This window comes from Beta vulgaris, chromosome 7 (genome assembly GCF_026745355.1).
Source record: "Beta vulgaris subsp. vulgaris cultivar EL10 chromosome 7, EL10.2, whole genome shotgun sequence".
NCBI classification, from domain to species: Eukaryota; Viridiplantae; Streptophyta; class Magnoliopsida; order Caryophyllales; family Amaranthaceae; genus Beta; species Beta vulgaris.
The window spans coordinates 13,686,677-13,708,649 of NC_079208.1; the positions used below are offsets into that span (position 1 = coordinate 13,686,677).

The 21,973-nt window shown below is 37.3% G+C and overlaps 2 protein-coding genes across 2 annotated transcripts; both read left to right on the plus strand.

Moving 5' to 3' along the window:
- Positions 1-1,577: 1,577 nt before the first annotated feature.
- LOC130589354 (uncharacterized) lies at positions 1,578-7,164 on the plus strand. Its single transcript, XM_010698051.4, has 5 exons — positions 1,578-1,954; positions 2,056-2,197; positions 3,777-3,822; positions 5,391-5,654; positions 5,787-7,164. The coding sequence occupies exons 1-5, from the start codon at positions 1,768-1,770 to the stop codon at positions 7,077-7,079; spliced, it is 1,932 nt and encodes a 643-aa protein (XP_010696353.1). The 5' UTR covers positions 1,578-1,767; the 3' UTR covers positions 7,080-7,164.
- Positions 7,032-18,233, plus strand: LOC104908884 (thioredoxin-like protein AAED1, chloroplastic). The gene is made up of 7 exons (XM_057396091.1): positions 7,032-7,163; positions 7,970-8,029; positions 8,144-8,180; positions 12,351-12,430; positions 12,527-12,618; positions 17,274-17,334; positions 17,805-18,233. Exons 2-7 carry the CDS (start codon positions 7,976-7,978, stop codon positions 17,862-17,864), a joined length of 384 nt encoding a protein of 127 aa, XP_057252074.1. The 5' UTR covers positions 7,032-7,163; positions 7,970-7,975; the 3' UTR covers positions 17,865-18,233.
- The last annotated feature ends 3,740 nt before the right edge of the window (positions 18,234-21,973 follow it).

The window sequence follows — 21,973 nt, forward strand, 5'->3', positions numbered from 1 at the left end:
GAACATTATCGGAACTCCTAGAGAACTTGAAGCGACTGCAAAATACTTGATGAAAGAATTTGAGATGAAAGATCTCGGGAAGACAAAATTTTGCCTTGGCCTGCAAATGGAACATCTAAGAAATGGGATTTTTGTCCATCAATCAAACTATACAAAAAAATCCTGAAACTTTTTTCATGGACAAAGCCCACCCAATAAGTTCTCCAATGGTAGTGCGTTCCCTGAATGAGAAAGATGATCCATTCAGACCACGAGAAGAAAACGAAGAGATTCTTGGTCCTGAAGTACCATATCTAAGTGCAATTGGTGCCTTAATGTACTTGGCTAACAATACTCGACCTGACATAGCTTTTTCAGTAAACTTGTTAGCTAGATACAGCAATGCACCAACCAAGAGACATTGGAATGGAGTCAGACACTTATTACGTTATCTTCGAGGAACACAAGATCTCGGATTATTCTTAGTCAAGACCAAATGCGTCACTCATTGGATATGCAGATGTTGGCTACCTATCAGACCCACAAAAGGCTGAGTCTCAATCCGGATATTTGTTCACTTATGGAGGTACCGCAATATCTTGGAAATCCACAAGCAGACTTTGACGGCCACATCATCAAATCATGCGAATTAATTGCTCTTTATGAAGCTGGAAGGGAATGTGTATGGCTAAGGTCAATGATCAAGAATATCCAAGAAGAATGGGGATGGAAACAATAACAACAAATCCAACTATCATCTACGAAGACAATACTGCATGCATCACCCAAGTAAGCGAAGGGTACATCAAAGGAGACAGAACTAAACATTTATCATCAAAGCTCTTCTTCACCCACGACCTCCAAAAGGAAGGGACGATAAACATCCAACAAATTAGATCATGCGACAATCTTGCAGACTTGTTCACTAAGTCACTCCCATCGAAGAAGTTTTAAAGAACTAGTTCACAAATAGGAATGCGACGCCTAAGAGAGATATGTTAGGTTCAGTGGGAGTATTGTATGCACTGCACTCTTTTTTTTTTTTCCTTATTCAGGTTTTTATCCCAGTGGGTTTTTCCTAAAAAAGGTTTTTAATGAGGCAGTATATCAAAAGCATATTAAAACCTAGAACCAACACTGACATTCAAGGGAGAGTTACAATAATTGATGTGATTGTGAGGTTGGAGTACACCAACTTTGACATCGTCTATCAGCATTTAATGCAATGCTAAAGTTTTCTACCGCCCTACTACTCTACTCTATGTAAACATTGGTAAAATTTACCACTATAAATATGTAAGCGTAAGATTGAGAATACACAACAATATTACAGTAAACATCAAATCAAAATACTTCAATATACAAAACTCTCTCTACTTGTATTATCTTATTTCTATACTAGTCTTACATGCACGCAATGCGTGCGATAATGTGTGATAACAAATGAAGTAAAAATAAAATTAATTGGGTAAAAAACTGTTTTTATATTTTTCTTTCTCAAAAAACTAATGTTCAATTTAAATGTCTTACTTCCCCCTTTTCCATTCAAATGAAACAGTTAGTTATCTTCTGTTCTTCTTTTTTTATTCCTTTTTTTATTATTTTTTGGTATCCCCGTGTATTGCCTTTATATAATAGAGATTTCTGACAACAAAAATCAAATTATCAATGCAAACTATTGCAAAGTTGTGAAGCGAGAGCGAGAAGCGTGTAAGATTATGTTTACTGTTCACTAATAATTTTTCATATAAAACTCCAAAACCAGTTCATCCATGATCTACAGAAAACATGGCCCTCTCAACTTCCACAACTGCATTCTCAATTCTACCAAACAAAAACACCACTTCCCCTTCACCAATATTTCTTCGAAATCAAGCTCAATTCACCATTAATGGCTGCTTCTTCCCTCTTTTCAAACCGCCCACCAAACTCAAACGACCCCTTTTCTCTGCCCCCGCCATTTCTAGCTCTCAAGGTAAGTGCCCTTTTTTTTTTTAGTTTTGCATGTATGATTTTGAGCATTAAATATCAATTGGTGTTCGATTTTATGTGAATTGTTCTTTTTTTTTTGGGCAGAATTTGGGTCACTCGTTGCTAGTGAAACCAACTTTTCTATGTTGGATAAAGCTTTAGTTTATGATTTGAAAGGAAATGGAATTCCAATTACTGATTTATGGAAAGATAGGAAAGCTGTTGTTGCTTTTGCTCGCCATTTTGGGTAAATTCTTCATTTCATTTAGTAAAATATAGTGTAGCTCTCTTAATTCAAGGTTTACGAGTGTTATGCAATCTTGTTCATGTATGCGTTCTCTCTGCTGATTAGTTGAATTACTATTACTATTTGCAATTTTCATGAAACATCTATGACAGATTAATGCGAAATGCCATAGTTTAAGTACAAAAGATATCCAAGGACCTTTGAATTATGACCTTTAAATTTAGACTTTTAACCATGGTATCTTTGGATGGAGGTAGTATGATTATTGATCAAGATAGACGTGTAGGTTTGGATGGCATGTCATTGCCTTTCACGAAATCGCGCTACGTGGAGTCTCCGCCTTGACAATGATATGTTTCTGTATGGCTTCACATCATGACTTGTCATCTCTTTTGACTTGTTCATTTAACATTAGGATAAGCCAATGGATCTTCAATTTGTTAACGCTAAACCTCTAAATTCTTATTAATTGTTTGAATCACTAAGCCAATTGGTGAAGTGATAATATTTCATGCTCCCTCCGTCCTAGGTTACATGGTACATATTTCTTTTTTGGATGTCCCAAATTATTTGCTGGATGCATACTTCTTCTTTTTAGCAAGTGTTTCTCTCTACTTTTTCCATGAAGTTGGACCTCAGACAAATTCACTCACTTTTTTCTCTCTACTATTTTACGCCCCTAAAAACTTGCGCCAGGAGCTAATTTAGCTAAATATATCGATATAGGGAGTATAACTTAATTTCACTAAGTACACTACAAAGCAAAAAGAAGCATGGCATCGTTTCCACTATAATAAATAAATATTGACAGTATTATGCAAAATGACAAATAAGATCCTTTCTAATAATATTTGTGAATTAGTGGTAGGCTATCTTTTTTTGTTGTAGTACCACTATTAACTAAAAATAGCTAAATCTTGAACGATATTAAATATTGAAAAATTGTTCTATCATGCCACCACTTTTCCGTTACCACTATATTTGTGTTTGTAGTACTGTCCAATGTGATGCATGAGCTCAACACACCTAAATTACTGATTTATGAGAGGCGCAAGAGGAAGGGCATTTTAGAAAAGATGCTGCAAAACAGTTAGAAAATATTTGTAATGAGTGTGTTAAAGTTGGTTATATAGGTCAGTAGAATATCAAATGAAAGGGGGAAGACAGGAGCATGTGAGAGTATTCAGAAATTAAAAGGAAACTTGTTTTGGGGAGAGTTGAGAGCCTCTTGAATGCTCGCCATTTTTGTACTTCCTCTTTCTTCTCTAATCCTCTTTTCTATATCTTGTCCTCTCATATTTTTCTCATATTTGTGTGAATACTGTTGGAACTTGCTGAACTTGTCTGAATTGTTAGAAAGTCACCTGAAGTCTGAACTTATCACATCCAACCTCGATCGTTTCATATATCGTAAGCTTTGATAATGTAATCAAAGGCTATTATTATCACCCTTTTCTCACTCCTAGACATGACTAACATGAGAAAAACAACTATTAAAGTTTTGAAAAGAAGAACGCAGTGCCTTGTCTGTTGCATGTAAGCACATTATGAAGGGTCATAAGCTTTGTTTTTGTGGCAGGTGTGTGCTTTGTCGCAAGCGGGCGGATTATCTTGCCTCCAAGAAGGTAACTTGATATAATTTTTCCTTTTCTTCCCAATATTATACGTTGTATCTCTTCTGTTGCAAATTAAAGATTTAATAGAAGAAAACAATCTGAAGGGGGTTAAGACTGAAACTAAAATTGATGTAAGAATCAGCTGCAAGTAGATTACAACATGCTGATGCACATAGTCTTTGTGCTTTTAGTACAAGCCTATATATTAGCTTTAACTAGCTACCAAAAAATTGGTTGGCGTGGTAGCTCATCCAAGGAACTATATTAACAATATCAGATTGAATAGCTATATTATATAGTAGCAAGATTGCTCTCCAACACTCCCCCCTCTTAACGTGGGGAGTGTGTGGCATGTAAATTCGCCTCAACTCTTTGTGTCACGGCTTGCTAATAATCTGAAAGTTTCATGTCAGTGCTCGTGGTAGTGCAAGTTCATCCCCAAATATGTGCTTTCGTCATTAAATTTTCATTAGCACTTCTAAAGTGGTAAGGGATAATAATGGAAAATTGTGAAGATAAATAGATATTTGGGGATATACAAGGATTACCACAAGGGCACAAGGTTACCAATAAAGTCATTGCTTTTACCATCATTCATTGCCACTTACCATGAGGACTGCTAGGGCTTTCTGGTGATTGTTGAGGCCGGCAATTGAATTATATGTTACAATTATGTCGTTACTTTTACCATTATTTGTTTACATGTTATTTGTTAGTTGCTTTGTAGTGACTGCATAGAGGTGTGATTGTCACAATTAAGAGAAACAGGAGCCAGATACGCAGTAGTGTTATTGTAGGTTTCTTGAGCAAACTGTCTAAACTAGTAATTTTAGCTGTAGCTTCCCTCCTTGTTTTATGATGGACAATATAAGTAAATAATGTAATAACTATACTGTATATAACTTTGCACACTGCATCTGTGGAGGATAAAGAGCCCGTAAGTTGCTCTTTGCTTTCCATGTTATGGATTGCGACCAAGAAAAATTAGAATCCACTTACAGAGTTTCCAGTATGCAGACAAGCTGCACAATTAATCACAATAAGGCAAGCAATCTAGTTTTTTGTCATCTAAAGATTCTTGCCTGATTACATGGACTGTGGTTATGTTGTCTAGAGCATGATGTCTCACAAATTCAAGGCTCTCCAAAAGGCTCCATGAATTGGTGACCAAGTATGTATGGGAACAAAATGTGTTGTTATGGCAATAAAGCTAACTGACTACACTAGGGAATTAAACTTGCTGTATGTTGTATTTACAGTCTCAAACATACACACCAATGCGGACTAGTTAAGGCCATGGCCTTTCTGTTCCTGTGCGATCATTTTAAATGCTGGTAGTTTGCATGATAACTATCATATATTTACGTCAATTTTCCTTCCTCTCCACCATTTCTCTTCTTCCAAAAAAAAAGGCCCAAATATTAGAAAAATCCGAAAGAAATTTCAGTTCCTCCAAGTCAAACTGTTATCCTTTTTGGGCCTACCCCTGATGCAATCCTGTTTGAAGAAATATTCCTCATGATTTAAGAAAAAAACCCTTTGGATTCACTTTTTACCAATTACTGAACATATTACAGAGTTCCAGCAATTGCGATACCATTGGTGTTGCATATCTCAAATCTACCAGGAGTAAATTTACTGGAAGATTTTCAATTTCATCAGCTCAGACCCGAACCAACAATTGGAGTACTATTTATTGTTCATGTAGATGTTGTATGCCCGGCACTGAGCTACAGCCGGAATCAACACCATCACTTCCCGTGAAAATTGTGAGCATTTTTGAAGATGGCAGTACCAGTCCTCTTAAATCTGCTCCTTGGCAAGATGTTTTGATCCACACTGTAAGTGATTTAGAATTACTCTTTTGACAACTTTTCTTCCGATTAAAGTTGGATTCTAGTTGTGGTACAAGGCCTGCTTGCTTTGGAGGATGTTAAGATGAGGTTTTTTTTTGCTATTTTATCGATGAGCAGGCAGAAAGACTGAAGTGGATTGATGAAGGAATTGAAATGCTTGTCTTTAATGATAGTCTCTGTCGATCTGGTGAAAATATGGCTCAAAACCTTAAGAAGGAGCTTATGCGCGCCGACATACTGTTGGTTGTTGCTGTTACCAAACAAGAATCAGTCGAGTGGATTCAGAATCATGCTCACAGCATTCCGAATATTATATGCTTTGAGTCCTCTGCTGCATTAGTGAATAAACTAGGAGGATCCTCTATCAGCAGTGAAACCAAAGGGAACATGTTTGACAGTTTGACAGGCTTTTCAAAATCTCAGAAAGCGAATGAAAAAACTGAAGTAGTGCAAACTGTTACTGAAGCTTGGGAACGACATAATTCAGATGACATTAGATTTTCCTTATTAGTAATAATCAATGCTTATTTGAGGCCGGTTTCTGTTTTGCAAAATTTGAGATCAAAGGGGTTTTTTACACTCAGCTGCATGGTAAAAAACTGTGGATCCCAGATTCTGGATTGCTTGTTGGATCCTGCCTGTAGGAATGCCCTGCAATGCTTAAATAAGTGTAGTCCTGTGGATCAGGTATGCAACTATCGCTGCATTGCTTCATATGAAAGTCCACAGCTTGAAGCATTCTCCCTCTGTGTATTACAAAAACATAATTGTTTGCAACTGGACGCCAAAATTCCTGAAAAACCATATGTAGCTCCTATGGCTAAGTTTCGCGGATCTGATTTATGTCACGAAACGGCTGAAGATCTCTTTGTTGGTTGGCTAGGGAGTATGGACTGGAGTTGGCGTGTTGTGGCAGGACAAAATCCTGCCTATGATCAATTTCCTTGCCAATACCAACTCTTCTATAGGGGGAAGGCGAGGGGTTCATTTTGGTATGAGCCAGTTTTTCAAGTCAAAACTTTAGATGGAAAAATCGTCTGGAGAAGAAGAAGATATCGGGTGAAGAGGGGCCCAATTCCAGGCAAATTTTTCTTCAGTGTTTTGGATAACGGAGTTGTCTCAAATGAGTCCTGGACAATTGTGGATGTTGTTGATGATCTTAGTTGGGGATTGTTTCATTATCATGGAGCTGCTCGAGTTGCAGGACAATCTTACACAGGGGCAGTTCTTGTTAGTCCGGATGGAAGATATCCTAGTGAGGATGATGTACCTAGGTTAAGTAGTGCTCTAGAAAAGTGTGGTATCAAAAAGTGGGAGCTATTTACTGTTGATAACTGCTCTTGTCGTGATGCACCTCTGGGAATTCCTGAGAGTTCACGCTTGCACCACAATTTAAAAGTTGAAAGATAAAAATAGGCATGGAATTACAAATTTGAGCTCTTTGGGCTTTGTACATTGTGCAGGCCATTAAAGTTGCTTCAATTATTTCAGAAGGTAAACGTGATGTACATTAACAATCTATGATACTGTGAGGCTGCATGCTATGTTCATACAGCGTTAAAAGTTGCTCCTGCCCTCATGATGATCCAGATTGAGGTTTGGAGTAACAAGTTGCTGCGTGCAATTACAAAGCAGTCACTGAGAGACATTCTAGCTCTCAGCTTGTAACTGGTCTGGGACTGAAGAGAGGTTTTCTTTGTACGATATATTTTTTCTAGGGCCCCCTTTTTTCCATCTCATTTCCTATATCTCTATGAGGACTGGTTGTCATCTTATTGTATTGCTCTCTTATTTTCTATTTTTTTAAATTAATAAGATGTATGAGCAGATACTTTCATGAGAGCAACTCTTAGCAAATGGAAGTTCCTAGTTGATTGCTGCGTCACTGAGATTCTGCTCTAGATTGTAAATTGATTATCCCATTCTTACATACAAAATAATTTCCATCAAACTCTGTTTTGGAGTTTATGTTGCTATTGAACTTGACCTTTGGTCACGTGTATCGGTTTTATTTTCATCATCGACTTCACATATTAATCCTTTTTGATATTTGCTTGGGTTTGGTGATGAATCATCCATGATTATTATTCATCTTTCTCCGTCAAGCTCTGTATTCTGAATGACGTACATTTTAACAATTCATTGTATTTATGTAGGGGGACAGAGTATCCATCTTAATTAGACATAGATTAAGTGTTTATATCCATCTTAATCTTAATATGTTTTTTTCATGGGTGCATGGTGGTCATGGGAATGTACTCATGTCCTTTTATTGCTAATGCTGTTATGAAATTTGACAGGAACAAATGGATGCAGCTGGTGTAGCACTTGTTTTGATTGGACCAGGAAATGTTGATCAGGTATGTTGCAACATTCAACTAGTTTCACCTTTCTTGTTTGATTCTTAATTGGATGATATATTCTGGTTTGATTTTCATGTTCATTGCTATACCCTAACTATACATATCATGCAGGCCAACACTTTTTTTGAGCAGACGAAATATGAAGGAGGTGCTCTTTCTCCCTCTCTCTCCCTCTCTCTTTGTAATCTCTATCTCGCTCTCTCCTTTTCTTTCGTTCTCTTAGGGTGGGGGGAGGTTTGTGATTATAGTCATACCGGTGTGTTTATTTGGCATGGTTTGTCTGATAAACTAAAAAGCTGTACTTATAAAGTCTAGGACTCCAGCATTTGGATTGGGGCAATCTTTACGACTGTAGTTCTGGAGAAGATATTACCATCTTCTGGAGTCAAATTTATCTATTGGCTGGGGAAAATTATTGACTATTGACTAGTGCGATGGCTGAAAACATTAAGTACAAGGGTATTAGCTTTGGACTATTGAGTCGTGCGATGTCTGAAAACATTGAGTACATGGTTATTGGGAACGTGAGCAAAGATGATGACATTGTAAACTTTTGTGGTTAAAATTAATAGATTTTTTTTGTTCAGTGATTTAATACAAGTACCAAAGTAAAATTATTTTTGGGGTGTTTTAAACTTCTATAATCACACGCATACAAAATATCCAAGAAGAAAATCCTTCGATGGTTAACCAAAAACATCATAAAGGTGAACATTTAGGCCTCAAACTCCGAGTGATGAGCCAACATGATCATATTCCCACACTCATATATACTAAATTTCATGAACTACACATTACAAGAGTTTAGGTACTACCCCTTTACCCTAATAGACTCTAGATGGGATTTTATCTAGCTAGTAAAGGGCAAAACACGTCTCATTAAGCATGGTTTGAAGTAATCTTTAGACAAGAGTGTCAAGTAGATGTTTGAGCACATTAGCATTTAGTAACGAGGGAGTGAACCTTTTGTCTTATATAGCTTTAAAATCATCAAATGAATTCAAGGAAAACTGTTCTTTATTTCAAAGCCAATTTAGAGAAGGATGTTTTTGGATCACCAACACATTGCTCTTCTTTGCGAGATTTCTGTAGGAAAAGTTTCTATCTCATTTACTTGTTCGCTTTCATGCTAGATTAGTTACTACTTCCTCCGTTTCTTTTTACTCGCTACACTTTCCATTACGGGAAGTTTCACATTACTTGCTACACCTCTTTTTTGGGCAATAAGCTCTCTCTATCTCTCTCCTCCCACATGGGTCCCTTTTCTTTTTACTCTCTACCTCTCTCTTCTCCAAAAATTACCTAGGAGTCCGTGAAATGAGAAGTGTAGCGAGTAAAAAGAAACGAAGGAAGTAAGAGATTTTGGAACTTATCTCCATTGGAGCCTTCCGACGTTTTATATGCTAGCTGTAGAAGGATTTAAGTTTTAGAACTTTAGATTGGAGCCCTTTTTGGTATTTTGACTTTTAGGCCTTGTTCTTTTGGGGATAGTTGAGCTCAGCGAACTGAGTAGTTTCCGCTCATAGTTTCACCTCACTTTAGTTCTGTACAGTTCAGTTCAGCCCAAAAGCCCAAAAGAAAAGAACAGGGCCTCGGTCCTTTTATGTGCAAAAGCTTTTGTAGGCAGCTCCATTTGTCCTTGTCGTATTATGAAAGTTGTGACGCTATTTGCCGCGGGTGTCTCACTTAAACCGCTTGTATCTTTTTGTACTATATTCTTTCCTCCTCTTCTTCCTCTTCTTCTAACCTACCATCACCACTACTTCCGCCACCATTGCCAGCGCCAATGCCACCACTGCGGCTGCCACCACTGCAGCAACCTCCCGCCTCTCTGTGCTCCTCCTCCTTCTTCTTCTTCTCCTCCTTCTTCTTCTTCTTCTTCTTCTCCTTCCTCTTCTTCCCTCTTCTCCTTCCTCCTTCCTTGCCCATCCTACTACTCGTCTCTCTCTCCTCTGGCACTACCGGCTAGTGAATATAATTGGGATTTACTTTTACTGATACCACTGGATCCATTGGCAGAATAAAACCACCGTAATTCCCGTGAACATTCAAGGCCAGATTTCCCTGAACCACATCCCCCTATAATTCATTGCAACGTCCCCTTTTTCCTCCCTTTTCTTCCTTCTTCCTATTCACTGCTGTCTGCAATTTAAAGAATAATTTTTTTTTAGTCCCACCATGGAACCCGCTTGATTCTTCCTGTTCCACCGTGGTAGAACCGAAAAAAATGGATGGTTTCATTTTTTCGTTTCTAACATGGTGGAGCCAAAAAAATCAGTCGGTTCCACCATGGTAGAATTGAAAATTTCAGATGGTTATATCCTAAAAAGTTTTATATTTTTGAGATAAAATAAGAAAAAGAAAAATACAAAATACGTATATAATACGTGCGGTTTTAGTAAAATACGAATGGTAAATAACAATACCCTACGAAAGCTACGTGCCTATGATTTGTTTCTTTTCCTCTTCACACTTCTTAAGTGCACACCATCTTCCGTTGTAGCATTTGTTGCCATCCTTGAGAATTGCAAATTCTTTTGCTTTCCGCTCTTCTAATTTTTCCTTCACTATTCCTAGCTTCACTTTCTTCGGTGTGATTGTCTATGATATTACGGTTAAAGCATTCAAGCTAACTCCCAAATTTTCTGGTCGGACCACTTCTACATAGGGCTGGCAATTGTAGGAGATGGGGCAAGTGGACCTGAACTCTCCCCATCACTTGTAACCTAAATCCCCATCTACACCATCCATCACGCGCCAAAAGTTCCACCCATATCCGTCCATCCATCAAAATGACTAAATATCAATTGTCAATACATGATAATAGAGAAAGCTGTTTGTAGACTTGACAATTTTAAAAAATTAATAAATGAAAATTGAAGCATTGATTAATAACAAAACTACTAAATATCAATTGTCAATTCATAATACATGCCGAAAATTAATATATATATATATATATATATATATATAGAAGTGAGTTCATATGAGAATGCATATTTATACTTCCTCCGTTTCTTTTTACTCGCTACACTTTCCATTATGGGAAGTTTCACATTACTTGCTACACTTCTTTTTTGGGCAATAAACTCTCTCTATCTCTCTCTTCCCACATGGGTCCTTCTCTCTACCTCTCTCTTCTCCAAAAATTGCCTAGGAGTCCGTGAAATGAGAAGTGTAGCGAGTAAAAAGAAACGGAGGAAGTATGAGAAATGAGAATAAATTTTACATGTTATAAATCTTATGAATAAGTGATGTAACTCTAATGAAAAAGTGATGTAACTCCAAAAACAAAATATTTGAAAAAAAAAATTCAAAAAAATAACAATTTTTTTTTGAATTCAAAATTTTTTAGAGGGATATAACTCTAATGAATAAGTGTTGTAACTCTAAACTAATCGTGTGGTTGAGATTCATTCTCATTTCTCATGTAAGGAGCATTCTCATGTGATATTGCCCCTCTCTCTCTCTATATATATATATCTATATATATATATATATATATATATAATATATATATATATATATATATATATATATATATATGTACTTTATATTTTTTAGTAACTAGATGGATGGAGTGGTGATGGGTAGGCGACGGGTCAAAAATAATTCAACCATCTCTGTAACATTTGATTCGTTTCAGTGACTACTTTATTATTATTTTAACTAATATGTAATGGAAGATATTTAAGGTCAAAGAAGTGCATTGGTTGATGCGTACAGTCAAAACAGGCAAACTAAAATAATACAGAGGGAGTATCATGTAATAACATATGTTGTAAAATATTAGCAAAAATTATGATCAAAACAGGATACGTGGGTAGGGGTAAAAAGTCAAAGTAAAGCAATATATGACAAAGAGAGGGATCAGTGTTTCCCAATCCCCTAATTCCCTCGTGAATTGCGAATTGAGAATAGCGAATTATGATTGGTTTTGGTTCATTTGGCCCATTATGAGCGAATTGACGAATTCAAAAGGCTAATTAGATAGCGAATTAGGTAACACTTAGAGGGATGGTAAAAGGAAGAGTATAGAAAAAATATGTATGTATTCTGGTGTATATTTTATTATGATAAAAACCCTTTTTGTCGAAGAGGCAGCGTATAGCCGTATACTTAATTCTACTGCTTACAGGGTTTGCAAAAGAAGAGTAGTTACATCTTAATATAGTTATGTGGTTTATCATTCACCTTATCACTAAAATGTTCTCAACATTGGCTACTTTTCTTTGGTGCTATATACTATTATATTAAGTATTGCAAAAAGAATGATCTGTTCTAGCAAATTAAATCTGTGTCAAAACTATTATTTCAGAAGTTTATGCAGATCCAGACCATTCATCGTATCATGCACTAAAGTTTGCTTCTGGGGTCTCAACCACATTTACACCCAAGGTACTAAACAGATGAGCATGTAGGCTATATGCCTCAGATTCATTTTCTTAGAGCAAGCAAAAATGCAACTTATATGAACTAATGTTCATTGTGCAGGCTGCATTGAAAATAATTGAGTTATACACGGAGGGTTACAGGCAAGATTGGGGACTTTCATTTCAGAAAGACACTGTGTCTAGAGGTGGCTGGTATGTGCACATTACGTTCCTTATGAATATGCATAGTTGGTTAAATGTTTCAATGCCTAAGTTGTATATTTTTCATAAGTTAACATTGACAAATCTGGCTAATCAACTCCCGCTATAGTCCAATAAAGCCGCCTTAGAGATCGAGACTCATGCTACCGAAAGAAAAGATAAGAAAAGACCAGGAAACAATGAGCTTCAGCATGCCATTTCCTTATATGGGTCAGCATAGCTTTTCCTTATATGGGTTAGCATACCATTATCTTTGAATATCATGCATACAGTGATAATAAATGGTACGAAGAAGAAGTGTTATTTAGGGTTGGGTAAGCAAGTAAGCATTAAAATGAACCTTGATATAGGACTTTCTCCTCAAGATTTACCTTTAAGTTCATTACCATCGCCACAATGTGTTATCACCTACTAGACTAGGGTTAAGGGTGGTGGGACTTTCTAGAGGAGAAAAACACAACACTATGCATTTTCTTCCTCATATTCCTAGTTTCTCCTGGTACGTCCAATTATCTTTATCATGCGTTTGGTAGCCCAACATAAATTCAACTTGAAGCTCACCCATCTTGGTAACTTCCATCACTAATGACAACTTGGATTATAAAAACAAATTGTCTTTTGGATTAGTTATCAAGTTTTGTCACTAGACTAATGTTTGTAGATAATTTGCTCCAACACGATAACTCTAGGGATGAGCTTTTTGTCATTAGCCCTCGTTTTGTAAGTGGGTGATTTGGTGGCTTATTAATCTAATTTTTTTTATTACTTGCCAAAAGTCCAAATAATTTTACAAAAAGAAAACATATGATGATGTTTCTCCACCAAGGTTTTCCATCTTTACGTTTGTTTGTCTTCCTCAAAATCAAACTCCCTATGTAGACCATCTCTGCCTTTTACCGTATCTCTTTTTTCCATTCTCTCTACAGTCTGTTCCACTCCACATAAACATTTTTAAATTCCCTAATAGCTTTTCGACATATTGGGATCAAAGTGAAGAACTTGATGATAGTAATAGTGGATGAGATATGAGAAGTGGTGAATTAGGCCAAGTAACTGCAAGAATCACTCCTCTTTCAAACTATGGAAATACATTCACTCATCTAATTTTTTAAGTACTTTATTTTATGTTTTTTGATACAAAATTAGGAGGGGGAGGGGGAATTACATATCAAGCTTCACCAAAGAATAAATGCTTTGAGGGAAATAGTTCGTACATATCAATCTGAACCTAGAACAGTATCCCATCTTGCCACTAGATGAGCTACTGTGATATCCTCTCTTCTCGCATGAGTCAAAATCTCACAAGGAGATATCCGAAAAGTAATTATTCTTACGGATGCCATCATACATCAGAAAGATGGGAGCAGAACCTTACATCAGAAAGATGGGAGCAGAACCTTACATCAGAAAGATGGGAGCAGAACCTACAGCCCTACACTACTTGATTAATGGAGCACACACCACATTGTAAGCATCACATTCTAAATTAATTTGCTTATAGCCATGAGCTATGCAGTCTAGAGTCTAGACACCATAGCAAGCAGTTGCAGGGTCTGCTAAATCCACATCTCACGTCGCACGAAACTTCCGAACAGCAGCAGACACACGTTACCTGCATCAATCCTAATCAAAACACCAAATGCTCACTAATTCTTTCCAATCTGTGAGCATTCAAATTGCATTTGACCCACCCAACTGTATGTTTTTGCCACTCTGCAGAAGATGGTAAAGGCGTACAGCCACGTTGATGGACGACGCACAGACCTATGTACAGTAAGATCTGTAAGAAACCTGCAGCTAGATTGACTTAGTCGGGGGACGAAGACTCGAAAATAGTTTTGTTTTGAGAGGTCCATGTCTAACAAAGAGTGACCACTGCTCAGAGAGCATCCTTGGATACCTTGTTTGCAGATCACGTTATGAGCTGATGAACTCTGTAAAAAATGTCGACAGGGCATCCATAAGCAATCATAGATTTTTTTTTTCAACCCATATAGCTCGAGCTGCTATACAATGGAACATAGCATGCAAAACAGATTCCTTCAACCCAAATATTTGGTAACTTTTCTCAGGAGTTATGTGTCTAGTCCATAAACTCTCCTTCACTGCAAGACGTCCTTTGCAAGTTCTCCCAAGCCAGTATGTTGATCTTGATATGATGTATACCCTCCATCCCTACCCCACCAAAGTGATCCTCATGCCATATTCTTAATATCAGAATATCCAGCAAAAGTGATGTATACCCTCCATCCCTAAGCCACCAAAGTGTCTTATCCTCATGCCATATTCTTGATATCAAGATATCCAGCAAAAGTGTGCTTCATATGTTAAAGTCGCACAAACTACCTCAACATTCCAGCCATTCTTATAATAGTCTAGCAGATTCAGGGGGAGTTTGGTTCATGACTAGGGAAAAGAATGGAATCAAGAAAGAGAAAAGAAAGGAAAGAAATGTAAAACCCCTTAAATTTCCAACAGGTTTGGTTGGACTTAAAGAAAGGGTTTCAACCGTTGCTTCCTTAACCACTAAACAGTAAGCACAACCACCATCTTGGTTTTCATGGTGGTTAAGCCTTCCCTCAACCACTAAGCACAACCACCCTTTCCTTCCCTCAAACACAACCACCACCACCTTGCCTACCCTTGACACAAAACACCTTCACGGTGGTGGATTTTCGCTCTATATCCTCAGATCCACTATTTGGGGGTGGTTTGTCGCGGCAATTAGACGGTTCTAAGGGGGGTTATGATGGGTTTTCCGGGTAGGTTATGAGGGTTTCAAAAAGAGGGGCGTTTCTACGGGGAGTTATGGTGGGTTTCTGGGTGGGGTGGTGAGGGTTCTGTGAGGTGGGGCATTTTCCGTAGTGACGGTGCTGGTGGCTGGGTTATTGGTTCAGGCTGCAGTGTTGGTAGTGGGGGTCAGGTGGTTGGGTGGTTGGTAGTCGAACTGGTAGTCGAACTGGTGGTGAGGTGGTGGTTAAGTGGTTGAGTTAGGGGTGGTTGGATGGCCAAGAAGATGGTCAATGATGTCAATGGAAGGGTAAGTGAAACCTTTGGGGGTTGGGGGGGTAAGGAGAGGGTAAAGCGAATAATTAAATTGAACAACCAAAAAAGTAAGGGAATCAGGTAAGTTGATTTCCTTACCCTTTCCAGTAGATCCCCAACCAAAAGCCCTCTCAATACTCCCAAAGGGGGGTCACTAATATCAGAGAGTTGGAACCAATGAAGAGGTATTTCGCAGCAATCAGGCATTATCCCACACTTGTATGTGCTGCCCATTTTCTACTCTCCATTTCAGTCCTGCCAGTACCAAAGACTTGGAACCCATATACTATTCCAAGAGTAACGGGTGAAAATTCCTATCTAGCATCAAGGAATTTCGGCTGTTCGTAGTAGCTGGATTTCAATACTTTATGGAGCAACAGATCTCTCACTCAGGAGTCTCCATGCTTCCTCTGCTGGGAGAGCTTGATTGAAGTATTTTAGATCGTGAAATCCCTTCCCTCACCATGGCCTTTGAACAGCGCATCCCAGCTATACCCATGAAGCTTCTTAACCGACACATTTGCCGGTAGTAGTGAGTGAATGTCATCTAAAACTCCATCCAGAATTATAAAAATGCTCATGATACGTTGGAATAGACTGCGCAACTACTGTAATGGGACCATGGGAGTTTGCTTGCTGAGATGTGTCAACAATTATGTTTCCATCTACACAACTTCCAGACGCTCCTTTGAACAAGCAAATACAATCTTATTATCTTCCAATTATTGTCAGCACGCACAAGAATATTTTATGCTTCTCAAATCTCAACCCCTCAAACACCAAGAACATCACTACTCCTTCCTCAAACACACTGACACATCTGCTAAAAGTATTTCTGTTTTAGTAAGACTGACCTTTGGACTAGATGTTCTCGCGTATGAATTGGCAATATGAGCAATCATAAGGCATTTTGCATATATTTTCAAATAATACTGCTCCCAGATAATTAAAGTTGAGACGCTCTTGAAGCACCCTCACACATATTAGCATCGTGAATTGCATTTTTAGGTGCTGCTTTTGATAATGAACAAAGAGAAAGCGTCACAGCGCAACATAAATAAGTGGGAGATCAGATCCCTAAGGACACGCACCTCCATGCAACCACAGTCCACAAGTAACCGAACTTGATTGTGTAATCACCACCAGTTACAATGTTGTTATAGTTGTCTTTCCAAACTTGACGGTATATTTATCTGAGCATCTTGCTCGTGTACTGAATTTCGTCCAAGTCAAGTCAATACCCAACAACGTAAAGTAAGGTTAAGTGGAAAGACAGGAGGTCCTTTTACCTTCTCTCTTGCAAACAGTTGAAGATTAAGCTGCACAGAGTATTGACATGAATAGTTTATATAATTTGAAAGGGGGAAAAGTGTTAGAGTGGACCCATGGATGGAAAGTTGGATGGTTATACTGTATGTTTTAGTAGTGGCATCCCCCAAATATAAAGAACAACTGATAATAAGTAGTTTAATTCATAACAAAAAAAAATAAAATTATCTGGTAGTTGTGTTTAAAAACTTGCATATATCAGATGGTTCCCAGAAAATTTATTATTATCCATGCTCACACCTCACAAATTCACCCTGCCATTGTTATTTCAGGCAGCAAGGAGGAATCATTGTAGCCGGTCCTGGTAAAACTAACTTCTCATACATTCACAAGGTTAGAACCTCGTATTCTTAGATCTGTTGTGCTCTTTTTTACTCTATTCTTGATTTAGTCTCGGCAAACTTCACCCTTTTCTCCATATAAGGAACACCGGTGTTCCTGGATCTGTTGTCATCCTTTCGTGAAAGTTGCTATTATCATATCTTCATTATGGCTTATGTACATTTTACTACGTGTTATGTTACTCAGATTCATGTCAATCATGCATGTGAGTCCAGTTTTTCAAAGCTTGCCTACTATATGAAAATAGTTATATTTCTTTTATTTGAAATGAAGTATCAAGTGTCAATACCCATGTTGGAGTATCAAAGATCCAACACGAGTACTTGAGACAAAAGGAAGAGTCCGAATAACATACAGTACGTGTGTTTCTAGGCACAGTATACAGTAGCATACTAAGACAAATACTAATGACCACAGACTAAGAAAGGAGTAAGTTCCCTGACTTAATTAGTGTGAAACAGGACAAAGATGCCGGGGATGAGCCCCCTATTGAAGATATCCTGAAAGCATGCTGCTCGTAAGCGATCAAATCAGCTCCCTATTCCTTTTTTCCTGATCGGATGTAACATCTTATGTATGTAATAGTTTGTGGCCTGACTTATGGAAATGTTTAATAATTCATCGTAAATTTTGATGTGTATATATATATATATATATATATAATTAATATATATATATATATATATATATATACAACTGTATATAAAGTGTACAAGCTCCCTGAGAAGCTCAAACAGAAGATTAGACGAGATAAGAAAGAGAGAGAGAGAAGGATCAGATAGATTGTAGAAAGAAAAGAGAAAGGGCATTGAGAGAGAATCGTTGTTATCATCATTAATGATTTCTGCTTAGTTATTACAAGTATTTATAGACACAATTTATATTTTTCCCGTCACTGACTATAACAACTAACAAACTGATTTCAGCTCTCCAACTCGAATCCGACTGTGATTTAAATCCCTTAACATTCTTCCCCCCTTATTAAGACTTGTCCTCAAGTCTATTAAGGAATGACAAAATTAGGAAACTTGATGAAGAATTCTAATAAGTGTTTAGAGAGAGAAAAATGGAAGAAGTTTTATTCTCATCAAACTCTTACAAGAACTGAAGAAATGAGCTCATAGCAGCTTATATACAAAGCAATGTAACTACCTTCTAACTACCTTCTAACAAACTTCTAACAAATCTTTGTCACCTTTATTACAATCTTATAAATTAAAATAATTATATCTCCAATACTCCCCCTTCAAGCTGGACCTTAGATATAAGTCCAAGCTTGGCAGATAACACTTGATGTTGAGAAGAAACAAGAGGTTTAGTAAGCAAGTCTGCAAGCTGATTTGAACTAGAAACATGAGCAGTTTGGATGAAACCAGATTCAACTTGTTCACGCACATAATGCATATCCCTTTTGAGATGCTTAGTCTTCTCATGAAACATAGGATTTTGTGCTAAGTGTTCTGCAGAAGTATTATCACAGTGGAGAGTGACAGGCAAAGAGACTTCCACTTTAAGATCTTCAAGTAACCCTTGTAACCATACAAGCTCACTAGCTGTGGCTGACATACTTCTGTATTCAGCTTCAGCAGAGGATTTGCTAACACTGTTTTGCTTCTTTGTTTTCCAAGAAATCAAGTTTGTACCAAGGAAAACAGCATAGGCACTAAGAGACCTACTACTGAATTGACATGAACTCCAATATGCATCACTGTATGCAGTAAGTTGGTAATTAGAAGATGCTGAATACCATAAACCACTATCCAAAGTACCTTTCAAATATTTGAGAACATGTAAAGCAGCCCTCAAATGTGGTACTCTTGGAGTATGACAAATTGACTGAGATGTTGCACACAATAGGATAAATCAGGTCTTGTAATCCCCAAGTATAACAACCTGCCTACCAGCCTCCTATATATCTCAGGTTCATCAAGCAAGTCACCAACTTCAGTGGACAATGTCAAGCCACAAGATAATGGTGCAGGAGCAGCAATACAATCTTCCATGCTAGCATCCACCAATATATCTTTGATATACTTTCTTTGAGAAAGAAATATTCCTGAATCTTTTCTGGATATTTCTATTCCCACAAAGTAATTTAAGTTGCCAAGATCTTTAATGGTAAATGTATGATCCAAAGCAGCTTTTACTTCTTCAATTTGAGACAAAGAAGTCCCAGTGACTAACATATCATCAACATAAACAAGAATAACCACAAACTCTCCTTCATGAGATATAGTGAACAAGGAATAATCTTGTGTGGATTGTTTGAAATTCAAACTTTTCAGAAATTTGCTAAGTTCCTTGTTCCATTGTCGAGAAGCTTGCTTCAGTCCATAAATGGACCTTTTTAGCTTGCAGACTTCCCCTGGTTTGACCTTAGTGTACCCAGCAGGTGGGAGCATGTATACTTCTTCATCAATATAATCATGCAAAAATGCATTATTTACATCCAATTGACATAAATGCCACCCTCTCATAGTAGCCAAAGCAATAACAATTCTCACAGTTGCTAAACTATTAGATGAAGTAATAGAAAATGAATGTGATTCACTAGTGTCAGTAGTAACAGAATCAGGTAAATCCCTATGAGGGATATATCCTCCCACAAAATCTTGAAAAACACTAGAAGGTTTTATTATTCTCGAAGAATGTCTAGGAACAACAAGAGGTTGTATTGTGGGAATGGTAGCATGATCATCATTACATGCAGTAGAAGGAGAATTATGAAAGGAAGTATTTGTGTGAGCTATAGAATGTGTAGAAGCAGCAGGAGAAGATGAATCTGAGGAAGAAGAAGCAAAATTATGAATATGTTCAGTATGATTTTGCAAATGATCAGAACTAAACTGAACCATCTATTTTGGAAAAGATCTGGAAGGGACAGATGGAAGATTTTTAGGCTGTATTTTGTATGGAAAAATTGTTTCAAAGAAAATTACATCTCTTGATACAAAGATAGTGTGTGTATCAAGATCATAAAGGTTAAAAGCTTTGTAGCCAGAGGGATATCCAATAAACAAGCATTTTCTTGTCCTTGGATCAAACTTATCTTTCTTAACCTGACTATTGTAAGCAAAGCACAAAGAACCAAAGATTCCGGGAGATTCATAATTAGGAGAAGTTTGAAACATTACCTCAAAAGGAGTCTTCCAATTAAGAACTTTAGAAGGAATCTTGTTGATCAGATGAGTAGCAGTGAGAATACATTCTCCCCAAAACTTCTTAGGAAGACCTCCTTGAAATCTTAAAGCTCTAGCAATCTCAAGAAGACTTCTATGTTTTCTCTCAACTCTTCCATTCAGTTGAGGAACATGTGGAACACTCTTTTCATCCCTCTGAGAGCAAACAACTGTCTACATGATTCTTTCACAATCTCAGTGCCATTATCTGTTCTTATTCTTCTAATCTTCTTACTAAATTGTGTCTCTACCATTAATAAGAATTCTTCTACAATTCTTTCTACTTGCAGCTTGTTATGCAATAGAAAAGTGCAAGTCACCCTACTGTGATAATCCAGCACAGTTAGAAAATAAGAAGATCCATCCAAATTTTTGACTCTATAAGCACCCCACAAATCCAAATGTATCAATTCAAAACATTCAAGAGCTCTAGGATTATTCACAGTAAAAGGAAATTTGTGATGCTTGGCATTATAACAAACTCCACAGTTATATTCTGTAATCCCTTTACAGTATTCAGCATTAACATGTCTCATCTTGGACAAAGAAGGATGGCCTAATCTAGCATGAATCAATTCTAATTGACTTTTATGATCAATTTTAGTTTGAGTCATACTAGTGGCTGTTTTATTTGGCAAACTAGCCATATTTACATCATTTTTAGCACTGTCATTTATATGAGCTACTATATTACAGCCAAAAAAAATACCCCATATTACCTTCATCTGTTGTATCCTTGACAAAATAGTAGAGACCTTTTGCCTTTTTCCCAGCACCAACCAGCACAGAACTAGATGGGTCCTGGAAAACATATCCAGTGCTAGTAAACTTTACATGAACCCCAGTTTGTTCAATCAACTTACCAATAGACAACAAATTGTGTCTAAATTCCTTGACAAAAAGCACATCAGACAACTTCAATTTGTTATTTAAAATAACATCACCCATAATATCAACATTAATGTGAGTCCCATTAGGCAATCCCACCTTAATAGGCTTATGAAGAACCCTTTTATTTGTCAACAACCTTTCATCAAATGTCATGTGATCACAAGCTCCAGAATCTACTATCCATAGACATTCATCATGCAATTTACTCACAGTATATGAATGAGAAATTGTACCTGCATAGTTTGCATAAGAACATGTGGCACCACTAGCATCCACAGTGTGTTGTTGTTTGCCTTTCAAAGCCTTCATGACTTCCTGACATATAGTATTCATCATTTCACTATCAACAACTCCAGTTTCACCAATTGGCTCATCCAAAGGACTGTCTGCATCTATTCCATATGCAGATTGTACATTTGCAACAAGTCTGCCTCCATGACTACTGCCTCCATAACCTCCAGTTGCTTGTTGATTAGCTTTAGAAGCCTTGATGGCATTGTACCAATCAGGTTAACCAATGATCTTAAAGCATTGGTCAGCAGAGTGTCCTTTTCCTTTGC

Bases quoted from the DNA above. Each gene is read 5' to 3' on its own strand.
- LOC130589354 (XM_010698051.4), top strand. From the start codon at position 1,768: ATGGCCCTCTCAACTTCCACAACTGCATTCTCAATTCTACCAAACAAA. The intron at 1,955-2,055 runs GTAAGTGCCCTT...TTTTTTGGGCAG, and splicing joins CGCCATTTCTAGCTCTCAAG to AATTTGGGTCACTCGTTGCT. The intron at 5,655-5,786 runs GTAAGTGATTTA...ATCGATGAGCAG, and splicing joins AAGATGTTTTGATCCACACT to GCAGAAAGACTGAAGTGGAT.
- LOC104908884 (XM_057396091.1), top strand. From the start codon at position 7,976: ATGGATGCAGCTGGTGTAGCACTTGTTTTGATTGGACCAGGAAATGTT. The intron at 8,181-12,350 runs GTGCTCTTTCTC...CTATTATTTCAG, and splicing joins GCAGACGAAATATGAAGGAG to AAGTTTATGCAGATCCAGAC. The intron at 12,431-12,526 runs GTACTAAACAGA...TTCATTGTGCAG, and splicing joins CAACCACATTTACACCCAAG to GCTGCATTGAAAATAATTGA.